Genomic DNA, 22008 nt, shown 5'->3' with positions numbered 1-22008 from the left:
GGGGCTGCATTCTACGCACAGCTCCATTCGCAGCAGGGGGCGGGCCCAGCGGCGGAAGTAGCGCAGCTGGGAGATCCTGTTCCGCTCGGAGGCGCTACCGGGGCTGCCCAGCCGGACTGCGGCTGGGGCCGGAAGACTCTGGGCGGTGGCTGACATGGAACAGGTGGGTACGGGGGAGGTCACTGGGGCCGGGTGGTACGAGCGCTGTGTCTTGTCAGCGGATTCCGCCTCCCTTCCCGGCGTCCGTTGTTGGTTCCGTCCGACCCTTCCCGCACCCGCCGCGTCCCAGGTTCCGCCTCCTTTCTCCGCTCCGCCTCGATCCGCCCCGGCGCGGGGTTCTGGGGGCTCCGGCGCTGACCCTCCGCAGCCCCGCCCACCCGAGAGCGCCCGGGGAGGGCGTCCCGGATCGCCCTCCAGAGCCTCGCTCTTCACTCTGAGGGGAGAGGCGAGGCACGACGTCTGGGTAGTGGGGGACGGGAGTTGGATATGGGCAGGGGTCAGGGGCTCTGAAAGAGGAGGAAAACATCTACACGTTCTGGTAGGTCTGCGTCTCACTGTCATCCGGTCTCCCCCAACTTCCTTTGAAAACGGCAGTGAATGACTTCCCTAACTGACATCAAAAGGGCCCTTTAAAGAATGCTTCTTGAGTTCTTAGAGGTGCATAACACCAGTGACACTCGTTCCTAATTGATATAATTGACACGCCCCTCCCCCTTGGCGTCCACGGTGTCTGGATCTCCTTATTCCTACTGTTCTGACAGTGGAAGTACCGTTTCCCATTCTCGTCTCTTGCCCAGCCCCCATTCTGTACATTAAATTTTGATGGTCTCATCCACTCTCATGGCTTCAGCTTTACACCACTTAGATACCCGAAAGGCACCCACATCGACCTCTTTCTTCAGCGCAGCCCCTCCCTGGAGCCCCAGACTTGGCCGTCCAGCTCCCAGTGGACAGCTGTACTTCAGCTGCAGCTCTCTTGAACTGCTCTTTCTCCCCTGCAAACGCATTCTTCCTCTGCCATCGCATCCCAGCGCGAGACTGGGAAATTATCTTACGCTTTCTCTTCTCCCTCAATTCCCACATCTGTGGGGTGACCCGATCCAGCTAACTTCCTGAACATGCTGGAAGCCTGGTCCTGGACCTCCATCTCTTCTGGTACCACCTTGATGTGTTTCTCACCAGGGTAACTGCAGTGGCTTCACAGCAACTTCCAATCATGGCTGCCTGCAACCCAGTCTCCAAACTAACTCTTATGATCCTTTTTTTTTTTTTTTAAAGTAAACTCCTGACTGAGCCAGCCAGGTGCCATCCTTTTAAAACACAAGTCTCATAGCCTTACTTCCTTGCTTAAAACCCTTTGCTGGCTTCCCATTGTTTGTGAGCAAAAGCTGAATCCCTATCTCAATTTACGGTGCTGTCTGGGTTCCGACCTCTTTCCTGCCAGTCTCCTGAGTGCGCCCTAAAGTCCAATAACATGGCGCTGCAGGATCTGCTTGCCCACACCTTGAGATTTTGTGTCTCCATGCCTTTGCACACCAGCCCCTCTGCCTGGGAAGACCCTTCTCCTCTTATCTGCCAGGCTACCTCCTACTTGTCTTTCTCAGTGCTCAGCTCAGACAGTACCACCTCTGGGTTGACTTCCTCCCCCAACCCCCCAAGATTTAAAACTTCCCCCTGCATCCCTGCAACACCCTGTCTATACTAGAACGGTGGTTAAGAATACAGACTCCCGAATCAGACTTTGTGGGTTCTGATACTGTTTATGACCTTGATGAAGAAAGTGCCTCAGTTTCCTCACTTGTAAAATGGAGGTAGAATGTGCTACCTCATAGAGTTACTGTAAGGATTAGATGAAATAATGTATATGTAGGTTTAAATCAGTGAGCACATGAATGCTCAATCAATAAATATTAGCTGTTATTGCTTATATAAGAACGTTATAGAGCAGTGGTTGTGATTTTTAATTTCATAAATTGAGGATTGTTGATGTGGCTGACTTCTCATTCTGTCCCAGAGCCCCAAAGCCTGGCTTTTTGTCAATAAATGAAATGCTGGGGTGGAGGGTACGGGGATCATGATCTGGATTTATTGAATGAGGATTCAAGAATGAAAAAGACCCAGACCCGACGTTAGTCTGCTTAGGAAATGACTCTGGAAATGAATGAATGTTACATGGCAAGCATTACTTCTATAGAAATGTACACAGAGCTCTGGAAACCCATGGGAAAGAAGGGCCAAGAATGGCTTCTCAGAAGAGCTGACAATTAGCGAGGGACCTTAGGGCAAGAGGACGAACTTACCAGAGAGAGGCAGAGACCAGGGTAGACTCAGAGAATGGGCAGCTGGGTCCTCTGACCAGAGCCAGGGGGAGGGCTACGACGGGCAGGGGGTGGAGGCAGCCTCGTCCGCTGAGGTTGGGGACTCCTTTCCTCGCTTGGCCATGAGGAAGTGTCCCCTTGGTTTAAGAGCCTGTGGAGACCATGCCCAGGGTGGGGTCTGAAGGCCCCGGGCTGGTCAGCCTGCAAGCTTGTGGGCTGGGCCTATGCTTTAGACCAGAGTCTGGGCCCTTGCTCGTGCCATTTTGCCGGCCTGGAATGCTCTTCTTCCCTGCCTGTGATACATGGGGATTCTTCAAGGCCTGGGTCAGATGGCTCCTCCTCTTTGTGGCTTTCCCAGCCTCACCCGCTGCAGCCCGGTCAGATGCTCCCTTCTGTGAGAGCCCACGGTCCATTGTTTGTTCCTCCCTGAAAGTGCTGATTACAGTGAGGCACGTGTTTTATGTCTGTGTTAGCCCCCCCCCAGCCGCGGAGCCCCTGAATATTCCCAGATGCTAGTGCAGGCTCCGCATTAAACTGAGCTCTCACACACCTAGACTGGGGAGGAGGTGTGGGTGAGACCAGGAAGCCTGTACATTTGTCACCTCGCATTTGTTCCCTCGAGTGGTAGAGATTGTTGGCTCCATTTTACAGATGAGAAAGCTGGGACTCAAGGGAAGTAACTTCAGTGTCACTCAGCAGGAACTTCAAGAACTGTCTCTTGACTCCAGGTCCACAGCTGTCTGAGCAACTGCCTCGGTACCCCAGGCCCCCCCTCCCCCCAAGGGACGGCTGCCACATCTGTAAGACAAGGGACAAGCAAGGCATCCCATCTGACCAGTTGTGTATCCTCGTGAACTTTTTCTGCCTGGGGAGAGGCTGACCGTGGCTTTTGTTTGGTCAGAGCTGGTGCTGGCAGGGGTCTGTGCTGAACCCCCTTTGGCCTGTGGAGCCTGCCCTTGAGTGGGCTGATAGGACTGAGATCTGTCCGGAAGATGACTGGCCCTTTCCAGACTGACCTTGAGAACTTGACCTCCTTAGCTCCCAAGTTTTATCCAGTAGCACTAAGGGGGTGTGGGGCCTGACTCACCCGCCCCTGAGTAGGCAGGGATCGTGTAATCACAGAGCCAAGGCATCCCGGACATTTCACAGGGCCTGGCACGTGGCCGGGGCAGGGGGGCTGAGGAGACCTTAGTCTGTTAGGGTTTTTCAGTAAGCTGTACGGTCAGAAGGTCCAGGCTGGAGGGGGCAGTGCACAGTGATGAATGTACTTTCTGTTTTGGGTTGACTCTTCCCCTTTCCACTTCTCCAGAAGGAAAGGAGAAACGGAGCCCGGTTTGTGTCCTCGTCTCCTTAAAGTCCTCCTTCTCTAGGGAATTTCCCAAACTCTCTGTCAGTGGGACAGGGTAGGGGCCAATAAGCCAACTGTGCCAGGGCTGATGGCCCCGGCTGCTGAGCCCTAAGTACAGTAGAGCCTGGCATGTGCCATCCTGGGTCAGCTCACTGAGGCCGGGGCCCATCTTTGCATCCGGCTGTGCATATGGGACCGTGTTTGGGCAGAGTGCCTTGCTGCACCTGCCTGGCCCAGGGCCTGCCTCTAACACCATATCCATAGCCCCCAATAGTGGTAATAGCTAGTTAATTACGCACGGACACTTTGCATGTGTTATTTCCAGTCCTTTCAGTAGCTCTGTGATCACTCTACTATCCCCATTTTATAGATAAGGAGACTGAGGTTCACAGAGACTCAGTGATTTAGTCACGGGCTCACAGCCTAGGAACGAATGGCCTTTGGCTTTTGAGTCCAGGTCTGATGCCCAGTCCCCAAACTCATGCCCTTTCCCCCGTTCCAGGGTGGACATTAGAGACCCACAGACCAGTTAACTTCCTGGACATGTGCCATGGCCAAGCACTGTGACCCAAGCCTAGAGGGCTCAAGGAAAGATGACTTTGAGTCTCAAGTGTAGGGCAGTGCTGAGCCAGAGTCCTGAGGGCTGGGGTTGGGGGAGCCTGGAAGGTGAGGCAGAGCTTTGCCCAGGAAGTGGCGTTTGAACTGGTCTCTGAAGAATTGGAGTTCTCTCCCAGGGGGGGAGGTCATTCCAGAATTCGAAAGTGGAGGGACGTGGAGGCACAGAAGGGAGACCTTCCGGCCATGGTGTGTCCTGGGAGCAGCCAGTGGTCAGGAGGGTATGAGGAAGGGGAGGAGGGTCAACCCCCATGGCAGGAGAGGAGTGCTGGGGTCTCTCCCAGGGAGCCCGTCCTTCTTTCTTCTTGACCTTTGCTGTCCGAGGAACTTAGCTTACGTCCAGTCTTCTCCCTGCAAGTTATTGCCCAGGAACAGGGAGGGGAGCAGTCAGCATGCCTGAGGCTGCCCAGGAAACCAGTTCCCTGGCCTGCTGGTGGGGAGGGAGCCTGGACTCTGCCTGAGGCGAGGCACCAGCAGAGGGCGGAGTCCAGCTCCGGGGAGAGACGGTCGGCCCTGGGAGGGCTGCTCCTTCAGGGTTGGGCGGGGCTGTGGACACCTGCGCTCAGGCTGCTGTAGGGAAGGGCGTAAATAGTTGTTCCACACTTTGCCTGAGTGTCTTCTGAGAGCCTGGTACCGCTGTGGGTGCTGGGTACACAGCATGGAGCAGAGTGGGGGGGGGTTCCTGCTCTTGTGAAGTTTGCAGTCCAGAAGGAGAAGACAGGCAGTAAACGCAGACCTGTAAACGTATACTATGTCTGGGGTGATAAGCTCTGTGAAGAACAATAAAGCAGGGAAGGGGATCAAGGGGTGGCTAAATAGGGAGCTCAGGGAAGGCTTCTCCAAAGGGACATTTTCAGAGACCAGAATGGAGGGAGCGCTGCAGAGACCTGGGGGGGTGGGGACTTCAGACAGACAGACAGCAGGTGCAAGGTTCCTGGGATGGGAGCATGCAGCATGCTTGATATGTCCAAGGAACAGAGAAGGACCAGTGTAGCTGGAGCAGAGGGTTCCCGGGGAAGAGGCTGAGGAGGAGGGGGCTTGTAGGCCAGGATGGAGACTTCTGCCTTTGCTCGGGGTGAGCTAGAAGCCATTGGAAGTTTGCAGCATTGGGGAGGTGTGGCCTGACTTTTGCCAGGATCCCTCCGGCTGCTGTGTTGCGAACAGACTTGGGACGAGGACAAGGAGGTGGTCAGGAAGCTGCAGCAGGTGAGAGGAGGTGGTCTGGACAGGGTGACGGTAATAGTGGTCGTGGGCAGTGGGCGGATGCACTGGCTGAATTTTGAAGGAAGAGCCAATAAGATTTGCTGGTGGTATGGATGTGGAAGGGAGGGTGCTGAGCCCTCCACAGGCTCTCGCTGGGTGGCCGTAGAGCTCTTTGGGGTCTTTTGACACCTGGCTTCCTGGGCAGCAGAGGCCCTGGGGTCAGCTCTGCCCCATCCTGCCCGGGGAACCATGGGCAGGCCTCTCCAGCCTTTTGTCTCCTCCACCCCATCCTCACCTCCACAGCTCCTGGGGGGGGGGGCGTGAGGAATAAAGGAGGGGTGTCCGCAGGGGGCCACCACAGGCCACGCTAGACCACGTTTGTTTCTTCTGTGCTGGCTCCTCAGGATGGCTTGCAGTCCTGTGTTTTTTGGTTTTGGTTTTTGCTTTTTAAAGATTTTATTTATGTATTTGACAGAGAGGGAGAGTACAAGCGAGGGGTAGGGGGAGACAGGCAGTGGGAGAGGGAGAAACAGATTCTCCGCTAAGCAGGGAGCCTGATGCGGGGCTCGATCCTAGGACCCTGGGATCACAACCTGAGCTGAGGGCGGATGCTTAACAGACTGAGCCACCCAGGCGCCCTATAGTCCTGTTTGATCTGCTATCCTGCCCTCCCTGAACCAGCTCCCTCCCAGGCTGACCAGTGGCAGGACACAGGCCAAGGCCACCGTCTTCCACACCAAGAGCCTTGGCCTCCTGGCCATCTGTGGATTCTCCACTCACCTGGGCATTATAGGGCTGGCTTGACCCAGCACAGCCCCAGTCCTGGCCTGAAGCCATCTGACTGAGGCAGTCAGAGCCCACGACTATGTCTTCCCCTAAAGAAGAGACAGGGATGTCGTCCTAGCTGATCCTTATGCAGTGATCACTGTCAGGGACTGTTCCAGGCCACTGAATTTAATAAGGTGTGTAATCCTTATAACATCCCTAAGACATAGGTGCCGTTGTTATCCCCACTTTACAGAGGAGAAAACTGAGGCACAGAGAGGTTCAGCGATAGTAAAGCGGGAATCCAGAGTTTGAAACTTCTCTGGGCTTGGAGTCTAGTTCTTTCTCAGCTTTACTGATTCCTCCTGATTTGTACGGAGATAGGGACCCCCTGGGAAGCCTCCACAACCAGTGTGAGGCCAGTGCTCACATTTCCTGAGGCACACGGAGCGAGGGAGAGGTTGAGAGCCTGTGTCCACTGTCCCCTCGGCCTCGAGAGAAGGTTTGGAGAAGCCACACTGCCCAGAAATGTGGGTCATTTCTGGATATAGAGGAGACTTGGTCCCCCTACCGTGGGACCACTGAGCATAGCTTTGCAGAGTGAGCTCTAGCTGGACCTGGGCCCGTTGGGCCGGCTCTCTGTCGGAGGTCGGGGCCTGGGAAAGGGCAGGGAGCCTCCGAGGTGACCGTGGTAGCAGGAGCTGACGTCCGTGGAGCCTTTACTGTGTGGTGGCAGGCACTGTTCGCATGTATCACTGTGTCCTTTGATGCCCCAGATCGCGGCGTCAGGACAGGTGTCCCCAGTTTCCTGATAGCCTCTGAGGCTTGTCCATTGAGTATGTGGCATTGTTAAATTGTAGACTTGCCTCGGCCAGGGAGCGCCAGCTGGGAACTGCGGGCATTTGGGGTGCTGAGCCACAGAGGTGGCTGGAGCTTCTGGTCTGGGCTGTGACTGAGAGCTGGCAAGGACCCCATTTGTGCCCTGTGCCCTAAGAGCTGTGGAAATGGGGAACGGGGCGGGGGGGTGACTGCAGCGGGGCTGGGCACCAGCGGGGAGTGGTAGTTTTGGAGGCCGGTCCTGGCACTGCCCCTGAGAGCCTGTGCAGGGAGCCAGGACAGCCCCCGCTTCCTGCCGCCACCCCCAGCCTGGGGAATTCACCTGTGCCTGGACAAGCCCTTCCTTCCTTCCTTCCTTCCTTCCTTCCTTCCTTCCTTCCTTCCTTCCTTCCTCCCTCCCTCCCTCCCTCCCTCCCTCCCTCCCTTCCTTCCTTCCTTCCTTCCTATTTATTTGTTTGGGAGAGCAAGTGAGTGAGAGAGCATGGTGGAGGGGAGGAGCAGACGCCCCGCCGAGCAGGGAACCGACGTGGCGCTCCATCCTGGGACTTCAGGATCATGACCTGAGCCGAAGGCAGACACTCAACAACTGAGCCACCCAGGCGCCCAGACTTGGCCCATTTTATACCCAGACAGGGAACCTGGCTTAAGAGAGCTTGCCCTGGGTCACCTGGTGGAGGAATTCACATTTGAACCCAGGCCTTTTGGATGATTTCATGATATGTCGCTGTGGTGTATAAGCCCCCCGACACACACACAGGCGCACACAATTCCCCCTTTACCTGAATGGCCGCACCAGCCGTTCCCTCTCAACCACCACTGACCGAGCACCTGCCGTACTTCTTCCTGACACGTACAGACATGCCAGCCCTAGGAGGTAGCAATTAGTGTTGCTTTTTTTACTGTGGTAAAATATACAGAACATAAAATTTACCATTTTAACCTTTTTTTAAAAAAGGTTTTATTTATTTATTTACTTACTAGAGAGCAAGCGCGCGCGTGTGCGAGAGAGAAAGCATGGGGGGTGGGGGTGGAGGGAGAGGGAGGAGCAGCCTCTGCTGAGCGGGGAGCCCGATGCGGGGCTCGATCCCAGAACCTGGGATCACGACCTCAGCTGAAGGCAGACACTTAACCTACTGAGCCACCCAAGCGTCCCCTCATTTTAACCATTTTTAAGGGCATGGTTCCAAGGCATTAAGTGTTTTAATGTTGACTTAATTTTACGCATCTGAGGAAACCGGGTCTCAGAATGGCTGTTTGCACCAGATTGCACAGCTCGTAAGGGCAGACTGAGATTTGAACCCTGACCTCAGAGTCCAGCTCTCTTGCCACGATGTCAGCTGCCTACTGTTGTCTACCCTGGGTCTGGGACCCTAACCGAAAGCTCCTCTTGCAGTCTGGCCAGTACTGGCATTTCCTGGGGTAAGAGAAGGCCTGGCAGGCCCTGGCGGCCCATGCCCGCCTCTCCCCTTTGCTCCAGGAGCTGGAAGACCTGGAGTAATCCAGGGTGGATTGCCCCCTCCTTCTCACCCCTCCTTCCCTTGTCACCTGGGATGATCAGACCTCCAATTTCTTCACCCCCTTCCCCAAGCCTGAGCGGCTCATCTTCTCCTAAAACACACATCAAACGAGTGTCCAGTCTACAGCCAGCCCCAAGCGGACTCCTTCACCCCACACATGCTGTTCTACTCCCGACCGCTGGGCAGGTGTTGGGCGGGGCTGGGGGTGCTGCTCCCAGGAGCCAGGTGACAACCCTGCTGTCTCCAGCCCACAGCACTCATTCCTGCCTCCCCCTCAGCAGGATGGGGGGCACGGTGAGGTGGAGGCCAGGCCTCACAGTTCTGCTGGCGGCTGCCACCTGCTGCCCCCAGGGCCAGGAGACCAGAGAACAAGTGCTTTGGGGACCGCTCAGGGCAGTTCCAGGCCAAGATGATTTCTACCTTGTAGACTGGCAGGCGGTCTGATGGAGCTCAGAGACCTTTTCACACCATCTGAGTGGGCAGATTTCAAACTGGACCCAAGGAGGTGCCCCTGGGGTGCCCCTGGGTTTGAGGACTGGCTGCCCAGGGGGGGCTCTCTGTGGCCACCTTTGGTGGCAGGACCCATAGCAGTACCGTTTTCATCTTTCGTCTCTATTAAGATTCCAAGTAAGGTTTGGTCCTCCCCTCCCCCTCCCCCTCCCCCTCCCCTCCCCTCCCCTCCCCTCCCCTCCCCCTCCCCTCCCCTCCCCTCCCCTCCCCTCCCTTCCCTTCCCTTCCCTTCCCTTCCCTTCCCTTCCCTTCCCTTCCCTTCCCTTCCCTTCCTTTCCCCCTTCCCCTTTCCCTACCCTTCCCCTTCCCTTCCCTTCCCTTCCCTTCCCTTCCCTTCCTTTCCCCCTTCCCCTTTCCCTCCCCTACCCTTCCCTTCCTCTTCCTTCCTTCCTTTCCTTTCTTTAAATTTGTCTTACCTGAAGAAGGGGGTTTGGAAGAACCACTGACTTTTCCCCCCAGATAAAGAAATGGGGGCTTGGTGAGGACTTGCCCAGTTACTTGGGGTTAGTGGCTGCCCCAGGACTGGGGCTCAGGTCTTCATTCCTGACCGGGGCTCCTTCTACTCTGTAAGCTCTTGCTTCTTTGGATTCTGAGCAGCTTTCATGGTAGAGGGTGATTTAGAACCCCCCTCTCTCTGCCTCTTGGCCAGCTGCCCCCAGCCCTACTTCTGAGGCCCTGTGCCTGGCTCCCACTCACCCCTGTGTCTGCAGCTCTCCGGGGCTCCCCCAACACCTTTGCTCTCAGTCCCCATCTGCGTCTCTCGCTTCACCAAGGATGTCTGCATGTGTGAGTGTCGGTGCTGCTGCCGCTCCCAGGGCATCTCACACCAGGCTGCTGCCACCCGAGTCCTGTCCCCAGGGAGGGAGGAAGCCAGGGGAACGCCAGACAGACTTGGGAGCAGCCTGGGAGGAGGGAAGCCATAGCACCCTGCAGTGAAATCAAGAAGAGGGAGAGAAGCGGATAGGGAAGTTGACACACACACACACACACACACACACACACACACGGGACAAGGGAGGGTGAGACTGAGCTGATGGCAGTGGAGACAGACTCACAGATGGGAGAGACTTGGAGAAGAAGACCCATAAAGACAGACACAGGAGCGGGACACAGAGACGCAAAGATAGAGAGGTTGTTTGTGAGAGACAGGAAGGAGGAAGAGAAATGGAGACAGATCTGGCAGCAGACAAGAGGGCTGTTAGAGACAAGGAAATGTCACCCGCCCTGGAGCTGCGGCCCGATCACAGTGAGAGATGCGCTGAGCGCTCAGTCTGGCACCGGGTCCAGCTGATGGATGTTGGGGGGTCCCGTTGCCGGTGGCCTGTCACATCCGCTCTCTGACTGCCTCCTTCCAGAGCTGGGCCTGGCTTTCCTTCAGTGCCTCCAGATGAGCTGGGCATGGCAACCCCAAGAGTGTGCTGTTGGGGGGTGGCCTTGTGCGGATGCCTCTGCTGAGAGCAGTCTTCTCCTGTCCACTGGGCTTGCACGGAGCCAGAGGGGTGGGCACACTGGCTTGCTCCGAATCCCCTGCCAGTCACAAATGGGGAGCTTGTTTGGGACCTGTTAGATGGAGGGGCCCCAGAAGGTAGTAGACATAACAAAAGTATGAGGGGATAGCAGATCGGGATGGGTGGGGGGAGCCTGGGGTTAGGTCTTGCCTTCCCAGGATCAGAGAGCAACATCCAGGATTCCCCTCCCACCGGCCCCCAAACCTGCCTCCCGGTGCTGGCATGAGAGAAGATTCAGGGAGACTCCGCCACAGCCCCGGAAGCGCGGGCACCGCCACCGCCACCCTGTGCCAGCTCCCTCTGACTCGGACTCAGCCTTTTCTCCCCCCACCCCCCCAGAACAGGGCCTCTGCAGGCTCTCTGCCGGCACGTTGCTGGAGCAGAGACCTAGGGTCTGCTGTGCGGCAGCGAGGACGTCCTCCGGGGCCCCCGACCTCCAGCATTCATAAGTTTCGGCCCCATGGTCACACAGGCAAGGGCTGGGTCAGCCCGTTCCCCCTTCAGTCTTAGCTGCTCCTTCTGTAAAGTGGAAGGCCCCATCCTGCCCTGTGTGGGCATGAAGCACAGCCGTGGGCCCGGGGCTCTGTGGGCCTAGAGCTTGGGCCTGGCCTCAGGCAGCGGCCGCTGCTTCTCTGTCACCGTTTGCCCCGGTGTCTCGGCTGCGTGGCGTGGAGCTGAGGACCAGGAGACCCTCTGGAGCGCCCAATGGTCAGCACCCCCCGGGGGGCCGGCACTGCACTAGGTGCTCGGAGACAGCCGTCACCGGGCCAGGGAAAGCCCTGCACCGGGAGAGCTGGCAGAACAAGGAGTAAGGCCCTGGCAGGTAGTGACAAGACCGGGGGCCTGGCCCTTTCTTAGAGCAAGACTGCTGCGCCTGGGGCGGTGGGGGGGCTCTGAGGAGGAGAGGACTTCGAGCTGCTTGTTGGAAGGGCTGGGGAGGGGAGAGCTAGGTGCAAGGCCCAGAGGCAGGACCCGGCTGTCACACTGAGGGACCCAAAAGAAGGCCAGAGTGGCGGTGGTGGTGAGCCCCGCCTGCCTCCTGAGAGGAGCCGCGGCAAGAGTGGCGGGCCGCACTGCAGGGCCTGGACTGGGGGCTCTGGAACGGCGGGCTGTGATCAGTGTTCGGAAACCCTTTCTCTGGCTGTTGCGAGGAGTGTCGCTGCAGGGTGAGAGAGGCAGCCTGGAGACTCACCCCCTAGGCTGGTTGTGGCGCCAGGGGAGAGGGTGGTAGTTGGGCCCGACGTGGGGGTGGTGGGGGTGCAGCTGGAGAGAAGGGAGTGTCGCTGCAGGGTGAGAGAGGCAGCCTGGAGACTCACCCCCTAGGCTGGTTGTGGCGCCAGGGGAGAGGGTGGTAGTTGGGCCCGACGTGGGGGTGGTGGGGGTGCAGCTGGAGAGAAGGGACCAAGATGTCCTTCCTCCATACCCGCTGTCCCAGCGCAGAGCTCTCAGAGCCGCTGCTCTAGGAAGTCCCTCCCAGTTGCCATGGATTAGGGGGTGGGAGGGTAGGGCTGGCTGCTGGGAGGGAATGTGGCTTTGTGCTTGGCAAACAAAGAACAGAGCTTGGGGCCCTCTTCTCCTGGGGGTGGGGGCAGGCCGACAGGCTGTTGACAGCACCGGAGGCTGAACCACGGGGCTGGGCTTGGCAGGAGCAGGCTGTGCCCTCAAGCAGCGGGGAGGACCCCAGAGCCCTCCAAGGGTGAACCGTGGGGTGGTTGGGCTTTACAGGGGGTGGTGGTGAGGAGGAATGAGAGAGAGAGATGCCCAAAGCCCTCCAGCCCAGAAGTAGGGCTGCTGGAGAGAATGTGGGCTTAGAGGGCCCTGGGCTGCCCTGGGGTTGGCATATGAGAGGGGGCAGATACATTTGGGAGCAAACGGTGTCCCGGGGTGGGGAAGGAGGGGAATGGGACCTCCAAGCCCTCGACATGCGTGACCTGACCCAGCCCCCCCACCCCCCTGCATGCAGCCTTGCAGCTGAGGCCCCGCCTTCCCTGCCGTGAGGTGGGGGCCACCAGGATGAACAAACTGTCTGGGGAGCTGGCCCACGACTTGGAGCGCAGCCTGCCCGCCGTGGCCTCCCTCGGCTCATCGCTGTCCCACAGCCAGGGCCTCTCCTCGCGCTTCCTCCCGCCCCCTCTGGAGAAGCGCCGCGCCATCTCCGATGTCCGCCGCACCTTCTGTCTCTTTGTCACCTTCGACCTGCTCTTCATCTCCCTGCTCTGGATCATTGAGCTGAACGTGAGTGGGCCCAAGGCTTGGGCGGGGGGTGGGGGTCTCCTGGGCCTTACTCTAGCGGTAGCAGCCGCACGGGAGGGTGGTCTCTCTGGCGGGGTGGAGTTCCCAGTAAAACAAAAAATGGGAAGGTAAAAATGGCCGTCCTCATCTGCCAAAGGAAAGGGAGCTCAGAGGGCTGGAGACATCGTCTAAGGTCCCTCAGCAAGTAGGTGAAGAAGGGCAGAGTTTGAACCCAGACCCTCAGGCTGCTGCGTTTACACTCTTGACCTCTGCGCCAGACTGCCCTCTAGTGGCCACTCCCGAGGAAGGCAGAGCGGGCCCAGTGGTTGTGGTCGTACTATAGAAACCTTCGCCTTCTTTCTGGCCTGTGTTGCTCTCTGGCTCCTTTCATTCATTCCTTCATTCATTCACTCCTTCAGCAGTTTTCGAACCCCTGACGTATCCCAGGCGCTGTGCTAAACGCAGAGGGTACAGTGCGGGGCGAACCAGTAAAAACTCCCAGTTTCTGGTGATTCTTAGCTCTCCCTCCCCATTTTGGACACAACGCCAGTGCCCCCCAGTTTGGCCTCTGCATGCTCGGTGAGATGCCGCTTAGCAGCCTGGAGAGAGTGAGTGAGCAAGAGAGGTCAGAGAGAGGGAGAGAGAGAAGCAGGCTCTCCGCTGAGCAGGGAGCCCGATGCGTGGCTCGATCCCAGGACCTTGGGATCATGACCTGAGCCAAAGGCAGATGCTTAACCATCTGAGCCACCCAGGTGCCCCAACAACATTTTTTTTTTAAGATCGATTTATTTGTGAGAGAGAGAGACACACACACACAGACAGAGACCAGGGGGAGGGGCAGAGAGAATCTCAAGCAGACTCTGAGCTGAGTGCAGAGCCCAACTTGGGGCTCCTTCCCACCACCCTGAGAGCACGACCCCGAGATCACGACCCAAGCCGAAACCAAGAGTCGGGCGCTCAACCAGCTGCGTCCCCCAGGCGCCCTGTGAGGCACTCTTCCTTCTGAAGGTCCCATCCAGCATTAAAGCAAGCACTAACAGTCACCCACAGCTCTCAGTCTATGTATACTTTCTTGCCAACAGACAGCTGAAAAAATTTTGATAATTTTACTTTTGAAATTATCTGGATGTCCTGGCTCTAATAGCTCAGCTGTCCTCGTGCGTACTTGGGAATTCTTACAAATCGAGAAAAGGCTGATCCCCAGTTTGTTTTCCGATGTAATGAAAAGTTCAGAAGGCTGGACTTAGCCATTAGTGGAGTTAGCCATCATGTTTCACTTGGTAGACACTCGATTAAAATGTGATTAATTTTTGGCTTTGTGGTTTTATTTTCATATTTTGGAGCATATATGTGTTTAGTTCTCGAACAGGCTGGGTGTTGCCCAGTGGATACAAAGGCCCCGGCGGGGTTACAGGAGCCATGCAGGGTCTTGTGGCCAGAGATGGCAGGGGCCCGGACTTGGCTCCCCTGAGTTAGGACGCCATCAGAGCCGGCATGTGTCCAGGCAGGGGGAGCCCTCTGAGGGGCTGCAGCTGCTAGGGATCAGAGGGGCTGTGGAGCCCAAGAGGGGGCAAGAGGAGTAAGAGGAGGACCAGTGTGGTGGGTGGTGCATGAGACTCCATGGGGCTCCGGGTGGTCTTGAGGTCAAGGCACACGGTGGGGATGTGCAGGGGCATTTCCGTGTCAATGAGGGGGCTGCCCAGACTGCTGGCTTCTGCTCTAAGCACCAGAATCATTTAGGAGCTCTATAAAAATTCCAGATACTCAGCTCACTCTGAGATTCGGACTCAGTGGTCTGAACATCTGTATCTTAATAAGCACCCACCACACACACCTGCCAGAGATTAGAAGCTCCCGTCTAGGTGGTCGTGAAGGGTCTTCACTTTTCAGGCTCCTGGGCTGCACTCCCCAGAGTCCTCTTGTGTCCTCCCTTCTTCGGGGGGCTGGCAGAAGCCAAGGCCTGCCACCCCATTCCTCCTGAGAAGTCAGGCTGCAGTCTGGCTCTCGGTATCCGTCCAGATCCTCTTCCTCCCAGCCAAGGTGTCAGGAGTCCTATTGGAAATGTATGGGTGGCTGGGGCAGGGACAGGGGTGAGGACGAGTCTGCTCACTCTGTTTCTGTTGCTAGCCCTTCTTTCTAGCAGCGTGATGGATTTTGCCCATTAAGCACAAACCTAATCAATTGATTTGCCACCTGGGGCTCCGTCTGACACCACTGCCCACCCCCGGTCCCCGTCACCCCAGATGGATGGTTGGCTGGGAAGATGGAGCACTGTAGTGGAGAGAGGGAGATGAGATTATGTGAGAGGCAGGCTCCCAGCACCCAGTCAGCCAGCCCTACCTGCCCGCATGGAGCCTGTTGCCTCCCCTGCACAGCCCCAAAGCCCTCCAAGCCTCCTCCTCCCTGGGCAGTGTGCCCACAAGTGTCAGTGCTGGAGCCAGGCCCTGCCGTCTGGGTTGCCTGGGTGCTTGGAGAAACGGTATTAGCGCTGGGGTCTCAGGCCCTTGGCTGAGCTCCCTTGGTGCTTTGGGACCCTCCTTGGACAGTGGCTTATCATCTCCAGATTCCATATTCCCCCTGCCTCCTCCCCATTCCCAGAGGTGAGGGCACCCCTGGGGACTTGGTTCTGCCTGCAGAGCCGTTTGTATCTCCCTCTTCCAGACCAACACAGGCATCCGGAAGAACCTGGAGCAGGAGATCATCCACTACAACTTTAAAACTTCCTTCTTTGACATCTTTGTGAGTGGCCTTAGGGAGGGGGTCCTGGGGGCAGAGATGGTGCAGGGATGTGACTCTGGCTGGATTCTCTTCTGAGAATCTAGTCTGATTGGGGAGACTTGACTCCCATGCTCAGGGGGCCCTCATGTATTCGGAAAGTTCCCAATCAATGCCCTCCCTTCAGAGAGCCTCAAGTGTGAGGGGGAAGAGTAGACCTGTGTCCAAGAAGGTCACACCTAAGCCATCCCCCAAGAAGCACTGACTCAGCCATTCTCTCCGAGGCATCACACCCACGTAGAGGGAACCTGGGGGAGTGGGACAGGAGGGGGAGGTCAGCCTTCAGCTGGAGCAGGAGGCATTGGCTTGCTGTGATGGTGTGTGTGTCCTCTGTCCCCAACACCCCCCCCACCACCAGGTCTTGGCCTTCTTCCGCTTCTCGGGACTGCTCCTGGGCTACGCTGTGCTGCGGCTCCGGCACTGGTGGGTGATTGCGGTAAGATGCCCCTCTCCCAGCAGCTCGAGGGCCCGGGCCGGGCTGGTGTGAGGGACAGTGTGGAGGAAGACTCACTCCCCAGCCCGTTTCCCTCTCTCCCTCCTTCCCTCCCCGGGCAGGTCACCACGCTGGTGTCCAGTGCATTCCTCATCGTCAAGGTCATTCTCTCCGAGGTCAGTGGCTCAGGGTCAGACCGGCCTCTAGCCGGAGGGATGGGCTTCTCCTAAGAAGGGACCCTTTCTCTGATTTGGGGCGTCTGTCCCTGTTGTTAGGTTGGGGTGAGGGGAAACCCCGTTTTTGGTATTTCCAAGGACTCATCCTCACTGGCTTCCTCCCCCTGCCCCTCTGCAGTCCCAAGAACAAAAAGTTCTTCTGCCTGTCTGGCTTCAGTTTATCCTGCTGCAGATCTCATTAATCCGCCTCAGATACACATGCCACAGAGGGGCCCCAGGCAGCCGGTCCCAGGAGTGGGGTGTATGCCAGAGTTGGGAGCCCCAAGAGGGGACTCAGTGTTTGGGGTGACCCCCTGCTGTGGAGCTCAGCCCCCTCCCTCCACAGCTGCTCAGCAAAGGGGCGTTCGGCTACCTGCTCCCTATCGTCTCCTTTGTCCTTGCCTGGCTGGAGACGTGGTTCCTTGACTTCAAAGTCCTACCACAGGAGGCCGAGGAGGAGCGATGTGAGTCCTGGGGAAGGGGTGCAGGGAGGGTCATCGCAGCCCCAAGAGAGGAGAGTTTCGGGCATGAGAGCCAGTTCTGAGCTATCTTGCCAACTCTGAACAGCCTCCCAGAGGCTAAGGGTGAGCTTGGAGTGGGGGGACCCCAGGCTGCTAAGGCATGACTGCCCATGTCTGCTCCCCTAGGGTATCTTGCTGCCCAGGCTGCTGTCGCCCATGGACCCCTCCTCTTCTCTGGCGCTCTCTCCGAGGGCCAGTTCTATTCACCCCCAGAATCCTTTGCAGGTGAGGGCTGGTGGGGTGGGAAACTCCTTCAGCGAGGGTCTTTATGAGGAGTGGGTTGGCTGTGTCTGTTCGTTCTGTTCCTTCCATCAGCTCCCTGGGAAAAGCGAGTGCCCCCCTCCCTGTCTCCCCGCAGTCTTGTACCCGCTGCCGCCTCACAGCCTGTCCCCACACCTTCCTGTTGTCATCTGTGCTTGTTTTCCACAGGGTCTGACAATGAATCTGATGAAGACGTTGGGAAGAAAAGCTTCTCTGACCAGGTATTTGGCTGCCTGCCCCCACCCGACCTTTGGAGTGGGCACCCTGGAGAGGGTGCCAGTGCTGGGCTCAGCCAGGGTGGGGACGGGCCTCCCCGAAGAGGCTGGACCTCAGGCGGCCCGAATGCGTCTGTCAGTGCAGTGCGCACCTGTCAGTGCGCACCTGTGTGTCTGTCCCACCGTCAGTCAGGCCGCTGGGCCGCCTCACACCTGGGTCCCAGGGGGGAGCGGCCTCGGCCACAGCACCTGGGGACCCCACAGGGCCCGAGAGACCAACCCAGACTCCATGTGTATGGAGTATCTGGAGAAAGAACTGGCCACGAACAGGGTGGCGGGCCCCAGGCTGATGCCTTCCTGCCTCTCCTCCCGGGCCAGGAACGGGAGTACATCCATCAGGGGAAGGAGGCCATGGCAGTGGTGGACCAGATCTTGGCCCAGGAGGAGAACTGGAAGTTTGAGAAGAACAATGTAAGAAAGTTCTCTCCCACCTGACCTGCCCATGTGTGTTGAGAATTTTTGCTTGCTTTTCTGAGACCTGCGAAGCCCGAGGATGGCCTGGGTTGGAACCATTTTCCTGTGCCAGGAGAGGGGGCTGGGCCCTGGGGTCGCCACTTGGCAGGGGGTGGGGCCGGATTGGATGTTTCCACCGTGCCTTCCCCCTGCTGCCCTGCCCGGTGCCCATGCTCCCCGCTGCTCTCCTCGCTCAGCTCCGGCTTCGGAGGGGAAGCCAGGCTTCGGCCCTGTGTCCGGTGTATTGTTTCATGAGCAAGACATTATCTAAAGCAACGGCCGTGAGCTTGGAGAACGGGGGACGCGTCCCCGTCTCTCTGTGTGGCCAGGCCCTCTGGCAGCCCTGGCCGGCCTGGAGACACGGCTCTTCGCGGTCGTAGCTGCGCTGTGCTTCTGTCCTTTGACTTGACATCAGAAGCCTTTCTTTCCTCGTTGCTGGACGTTTGTCAGAACCACTGTTTGTTAATGGCTGCCTGAATATCGCCAAACTCCTGGAGTTCTCCACCCTCAGCTGTTACGAAGCTGTTCAGTCGGGGCGCCCATTCCTTCACTACCAGCCCCCCCCACGGCCCTCCCCGCCCCCCGCCCACCTCCCTGTCCCCCTCCTATCTCTGCCGTAGGAATACGGGGACACCGTGTACACCATCGAGGTTCCCTTTCACGGCAAGACATTCATCCTGAAGGTGAGCGAGGGAAGCAGGTGTCCCGGGGGCCCTGGAGTCTGCTGCTCTGAGGTTTCGGCAAGGGGCCGAGGGGCTCCCGCGGGTTTCTCCCCACCAGGAGGGAAGGGCGGCTGTGCCCAGGCACGTGTGGCCCCGCCCAGCCCTCTGGCCGCCCTGCGCAGACCTTCCTGCCCTGCCCCGCGGAGCTGGTGTACCAGGAGGTGATCCTGCAGCCCGAGAGGATGGTGCTGTGGAACAAGACCGTGACCGCCTGCCAGGTGAGCTGATGCAGGGGCCCCGCCGGGCCACCTCTCAGCGCGGGGGCACAAGGCCGTGGCGGGTTAGGTGCAGTCACACCCCGGCACGACCAGTTACCCCTGGGGGCCCGGGGCATGTCATCGAACGGCTCTGTGCCTCAGTTTCCCTGTCTGTAAAATGGGGTTGATGGTAATGGCGCCTCCTGGAGAGGGAGCACGCAGGCAGCGCCCGGCCCAGGGCCTGGGAGTGGCTCTTCGTAAAGGGACCTGGGCAGAGAGGAGGTTGGTCTGGGGGTTCCCTGAGGTGCTGGGGCCCTGTCCCTGGGGCGGCCCTGGGCTGGGCTATAGCTCACATCTCCCCTGATGGCCTTTAGATCCTGCAGCGAGTCGAGGACAACACCCTCATCTCCTACGATGTCTCTTCGGGGGCTGCGGGCGGGGTGGTCTCCCCCAGGTGAGCGCCACCGAGCCCCTCCTCTCAGGCAGGCCTCCTGCCCTTGGATCTTGGGCTTGGCTCCCAGCTCCCGGTCTAACCCTCCCGCCCCCAGGGACTTCGTGAACGTGCGGCGCATTGAGCGGCGCAGAGACAGATACCTGTCCTCGGGCATCGCCACCACGCACTGCGCCAAGCCCCCGACACACAAATACGTGAGGTGAGCCTTGCCCTGCCCAGTCGTCCCGGCTGGCCCCTCCCCTGGTGGCCCTGCGGGCAGGGTAGGGCACAGCTTGGACAGCTGGGCGCTTTCTCCCGCCAAGGCCGCCTTCCTGTCCCCTGTCCTGTGGGCCCTGCCCCTCCCAGCTAGTCTGCTAATCTCTACCTCCTGGGGCCTGGGGGACTGAGGGCTGGAAGCGCACTGCCCAGGCCGGAGGGCAGCTCCAGGGGTAGCCCAAGGTTAGGGAGCAGTCCAGGGAGAGGGGCTGGGAGCCACAAGGTGGCGCTGGTCCAGGCGACCTGAGCAGCAGGCCCTGTGTTCTGGAGCTTTACCTCCCTGTGGGTAGAGTTGGTCTCCGCAGCCTTGCCTCTCCTGGGACTGCTCAGAAGTCCCCACGAAGGAAGAGGCGGATCAGTCTTCCTGCCGCCTGTCCCGTGGCATCGTCCCGTTCTCCTGCTGTCTCACCTGAGACCCCAGGGCTGCAGGCGGCCTCCTCCCCGAGTCCCCGCTCTCCCCATCCTTCCTGGGGTTCCACGGAGAGTACTGGGTGTTGAATACGAGATGTGACACACCAGACTCCAGGGTGACGAGCTGGCTTCTTTCTGCGCGCCAACTTCCTTATCTGTGGAGTGGGCTTGAGGTGCTCAGTGGAGCTGTGGGGACACTGACCCGGGATGGGAGGTGCCCTGCCCTCCTCCTGGGAAGGCGCCCCCTCCTGGAGCCCCCCAGCACCGCACTGCTCCCCAGTCGGGCAGGGGTGAGAAATGCGTGCACAGCCCCCCTCACCATCCCGGCCCGAGCTGACCGAGAATCCCTGCCCAGAGAGGGTGACGGCTGCCGCTGGGGGTGCGCAGACATCAGCAGGCTGTAGAAGGGGGAGCTGAGCATCACAGGGTGCGGGTGGAGGGCCGTCATCTGTGGCTTGGGGACACACCCGTTCTGGGCCCTGCTCAGGCAGAGTGGCAGTTGCTAGACCAGTAGCTCCCTTCCCTCTTTCACCCCAGTCCAGGATGGGCCAAGAATGGGGTGTGGGGTCAGGTCGGAGGCCTTGTCTGGCTCCAGGGTGCCCCCTAATGGTGCTTTTCTCGTAGGGGTGAGAATGGTCCTGGGGGCTTCATCGTGCTCAAGTCAGCCAGCAACCCCCGAGTCTGCACCTTCATCTGGGTCCTTAATACAGATCTCAAGGTGGGGGTGCTGGGGCTGTAAGGCTGGCCCTGGTCCAGTAGAGGGGACTCTGCTGGGGGGCCTTGGGGTGGGGTCTCCTGTCATGCTCCGGACCTCACCTGTTCTGCCTATCTTGCGCTAAAATTGGGGGCCGGGTCAAGATGGCCTCCTGAGTTGCTGGAGGGCCTGCACGCCCCCTTACCTCTTGACTCCCGAGGCCCCGAGAGCGGTGGCTGGCTGCGAAGCCAGCCCCTCCGAGGTCTGTTTGTGTGGCCAGTGCCAAGGGCCAGCACAGCGTGTTCTTTCTGCCGGGGGCGAGGGGGAGAGGGTGGCTTAGGCCGCATTCCAGAGCCGCACCTGCACCCGCTGCTCTGACCCGGGGTACCCCCCGCCCCCGCCGGCGCCCGTGGCGGAGGGGGGAGCCACTGCTGAGGGCGGGCCATCCCAGAACTTCTTCGCACCTTCCCGCAGGGCCGCCTGCCCCGGTACGTCATCCACCAGAGCCTCGCGGCCGCCATGTTCGAGTTTGCCTTTCACCTGCGGCAGCGGGTCGGAGAGCTGGGGGCCCGGGCGTAACCGTGCCTCTCGCCACCCTGCAGGCCAGGGTCCTGTCACCACAGCCTTCAGAGCCAGAGAGGGGGCCAGTGGGGCTGCCCGCTGCCCACAGAGGACCTGGCCTCAAGCAGTGGGGGGGAGGAAGTTTCCTCCTGTGGCAGCACCTCGGCCGCAAGCTGCCACCGTCTGCCGTGCTTCGCTGTGCCCGGGGGGTCGCGGCTGTGAGCAGGTCGTGCGGTCGGGCCTCTGGACTCCGGGCCTCTGCGGCCACGGCGAGTGGGGTCTCCCCTGCCGACGTTTACACAGTGACTGGCCCTGCCTCCCGGAGGACGAGATCCACGGTGCCCTGCCTAGCGGGGCAGGGTCTGGAACGGGCGCGGCGGACTCGGCGGGGGAGCGCCAGGGTCCTGAGCAGGACAGAGGTCGGGGCGGCCTGGTCCGCAGAGTGGAGGTGCAGGAGCCCCTTTGCCTGCTCTCTCATCCTGGTTTTTCAGGATTATTTAAAGGGTCTGGGACCTTTGCCCACACGCACTTGCTGGGGAGCGGGTGACAGTGGGGGGGGGGGTGCTGGCAGCCAACCTCTGCCGCTCCCAGGTTCTCTCCCTCCCCACATTCCTTGGGGACCTTTGTGATTTGAGCCAATTATTAAAAATGAACTCAAAAAAAAAAAAAAAAAAAAAGAAAAGCAGCCCCTCCTGCCTGGTCTCTTGAGGGAAGAGGTGGGGACAGAGCCAGACATGTCACACACCCTCTCACACCCTTCCAGAGCCAGCGGGAGGGCAGAGCAAGTGGGGACCCCGTTCCAGGAACCCCCTGCTTTCCTGACTGGTCCAGCTGGACAGATGATTGGTCAGAGAAAAATGCCCCACCCCCCAGCCAGGCCTCCTGTGAGGGAAGGTCAGTGGAAGGTCTCCTGCCCAGGAATTGGGGG

The 22008-nt window shown here is 59.1% G+C and overlaps 1 protein-coding gene across 1 annotated transcript; it reads left to right on the top strand.

Moving 5' to 3' along the window:
• The first annotated feature begins 33 nt into the window (after positions 1 to 33).
• STARD3 (StAR related lipid transfer domain containing 3) lies at positions 34 to 21777 on the top strand. Its single transcript, XM_045777755.2, has 15 exons — positions 34 to 163; positions 12585 to 12856; positions 15515 to 15592; positions 15987 to 16064; positions 16184 to 16237; positions 16623 to 16740; positions 16924 to 17022; positions 17227 to 17279; positions 17652 to 17744; positions 18407 to 18469; positions 18631 to 18726; positions 19080 to 19159; positions 19254 to 19358; positions 20450 to 20543; positions 20994 to 21777. The coding sequence occupies exons 2-15, from the start codon at positions 12635 to 12637 to the stop codon at positions 21096 to 21098; spliced, it is 1338 nt and encodes a 445-aa protein (XP_045633711.2). The 5' UTR covers positions 34 to 163; positions 12585 to 12634; the 3' UTR covers positions 21099 to 21777.
• Positions 21778 to 22008: the final 231 nt, after the last annotated feature.

Source organism: Ursus americanus, chromosome 23 (genome assembly GCF_024610735.1).
Source record: "Ursus americanus isolate L20-20 chromosome 23, mUrsAme1.1.p, whole genome shotgun sequence".
Classification (NCBI taxonomy): Eukaryota; Metazoa; Chordata; class Mammalia; order Carnivora; family Ursidae; genus Ursus; species Ursus americanus.
The sequence above is the reverse complement of the archived record's forward strand: the minus strand, read 5'-3'. Positions and strand labels throughout refer to the sequence as shown.

What these genes read in the sequence shown, in the direction of transcription:
- STARD3 (XM_045777755.2), top strand. Translation starts at nt 12,635, where the DNA reads ATGAACAAACTGTCTGGGGAGCTGGCCCACGACTTGGAGCGCAGCCTG. An exon ending in GGCACTGGTGGGTGATTGCG is followed by an intron (nt 16,065 to 16,183) that starts GTAAGATGCCCC and finishes CTCCCCGGGCAG; the next exon opens with GTCACCACGCTGGTGTCCAG. An exon ending in TCAAGGTCATTCTCTCCGAG is followed by an intron (nt 16,238 to 16,622) that starts GTCAGTGGCTCA and finishes CTCCCTCCACAG; the next exon opens with CTGCTCAGCAAAGGGGCGTT.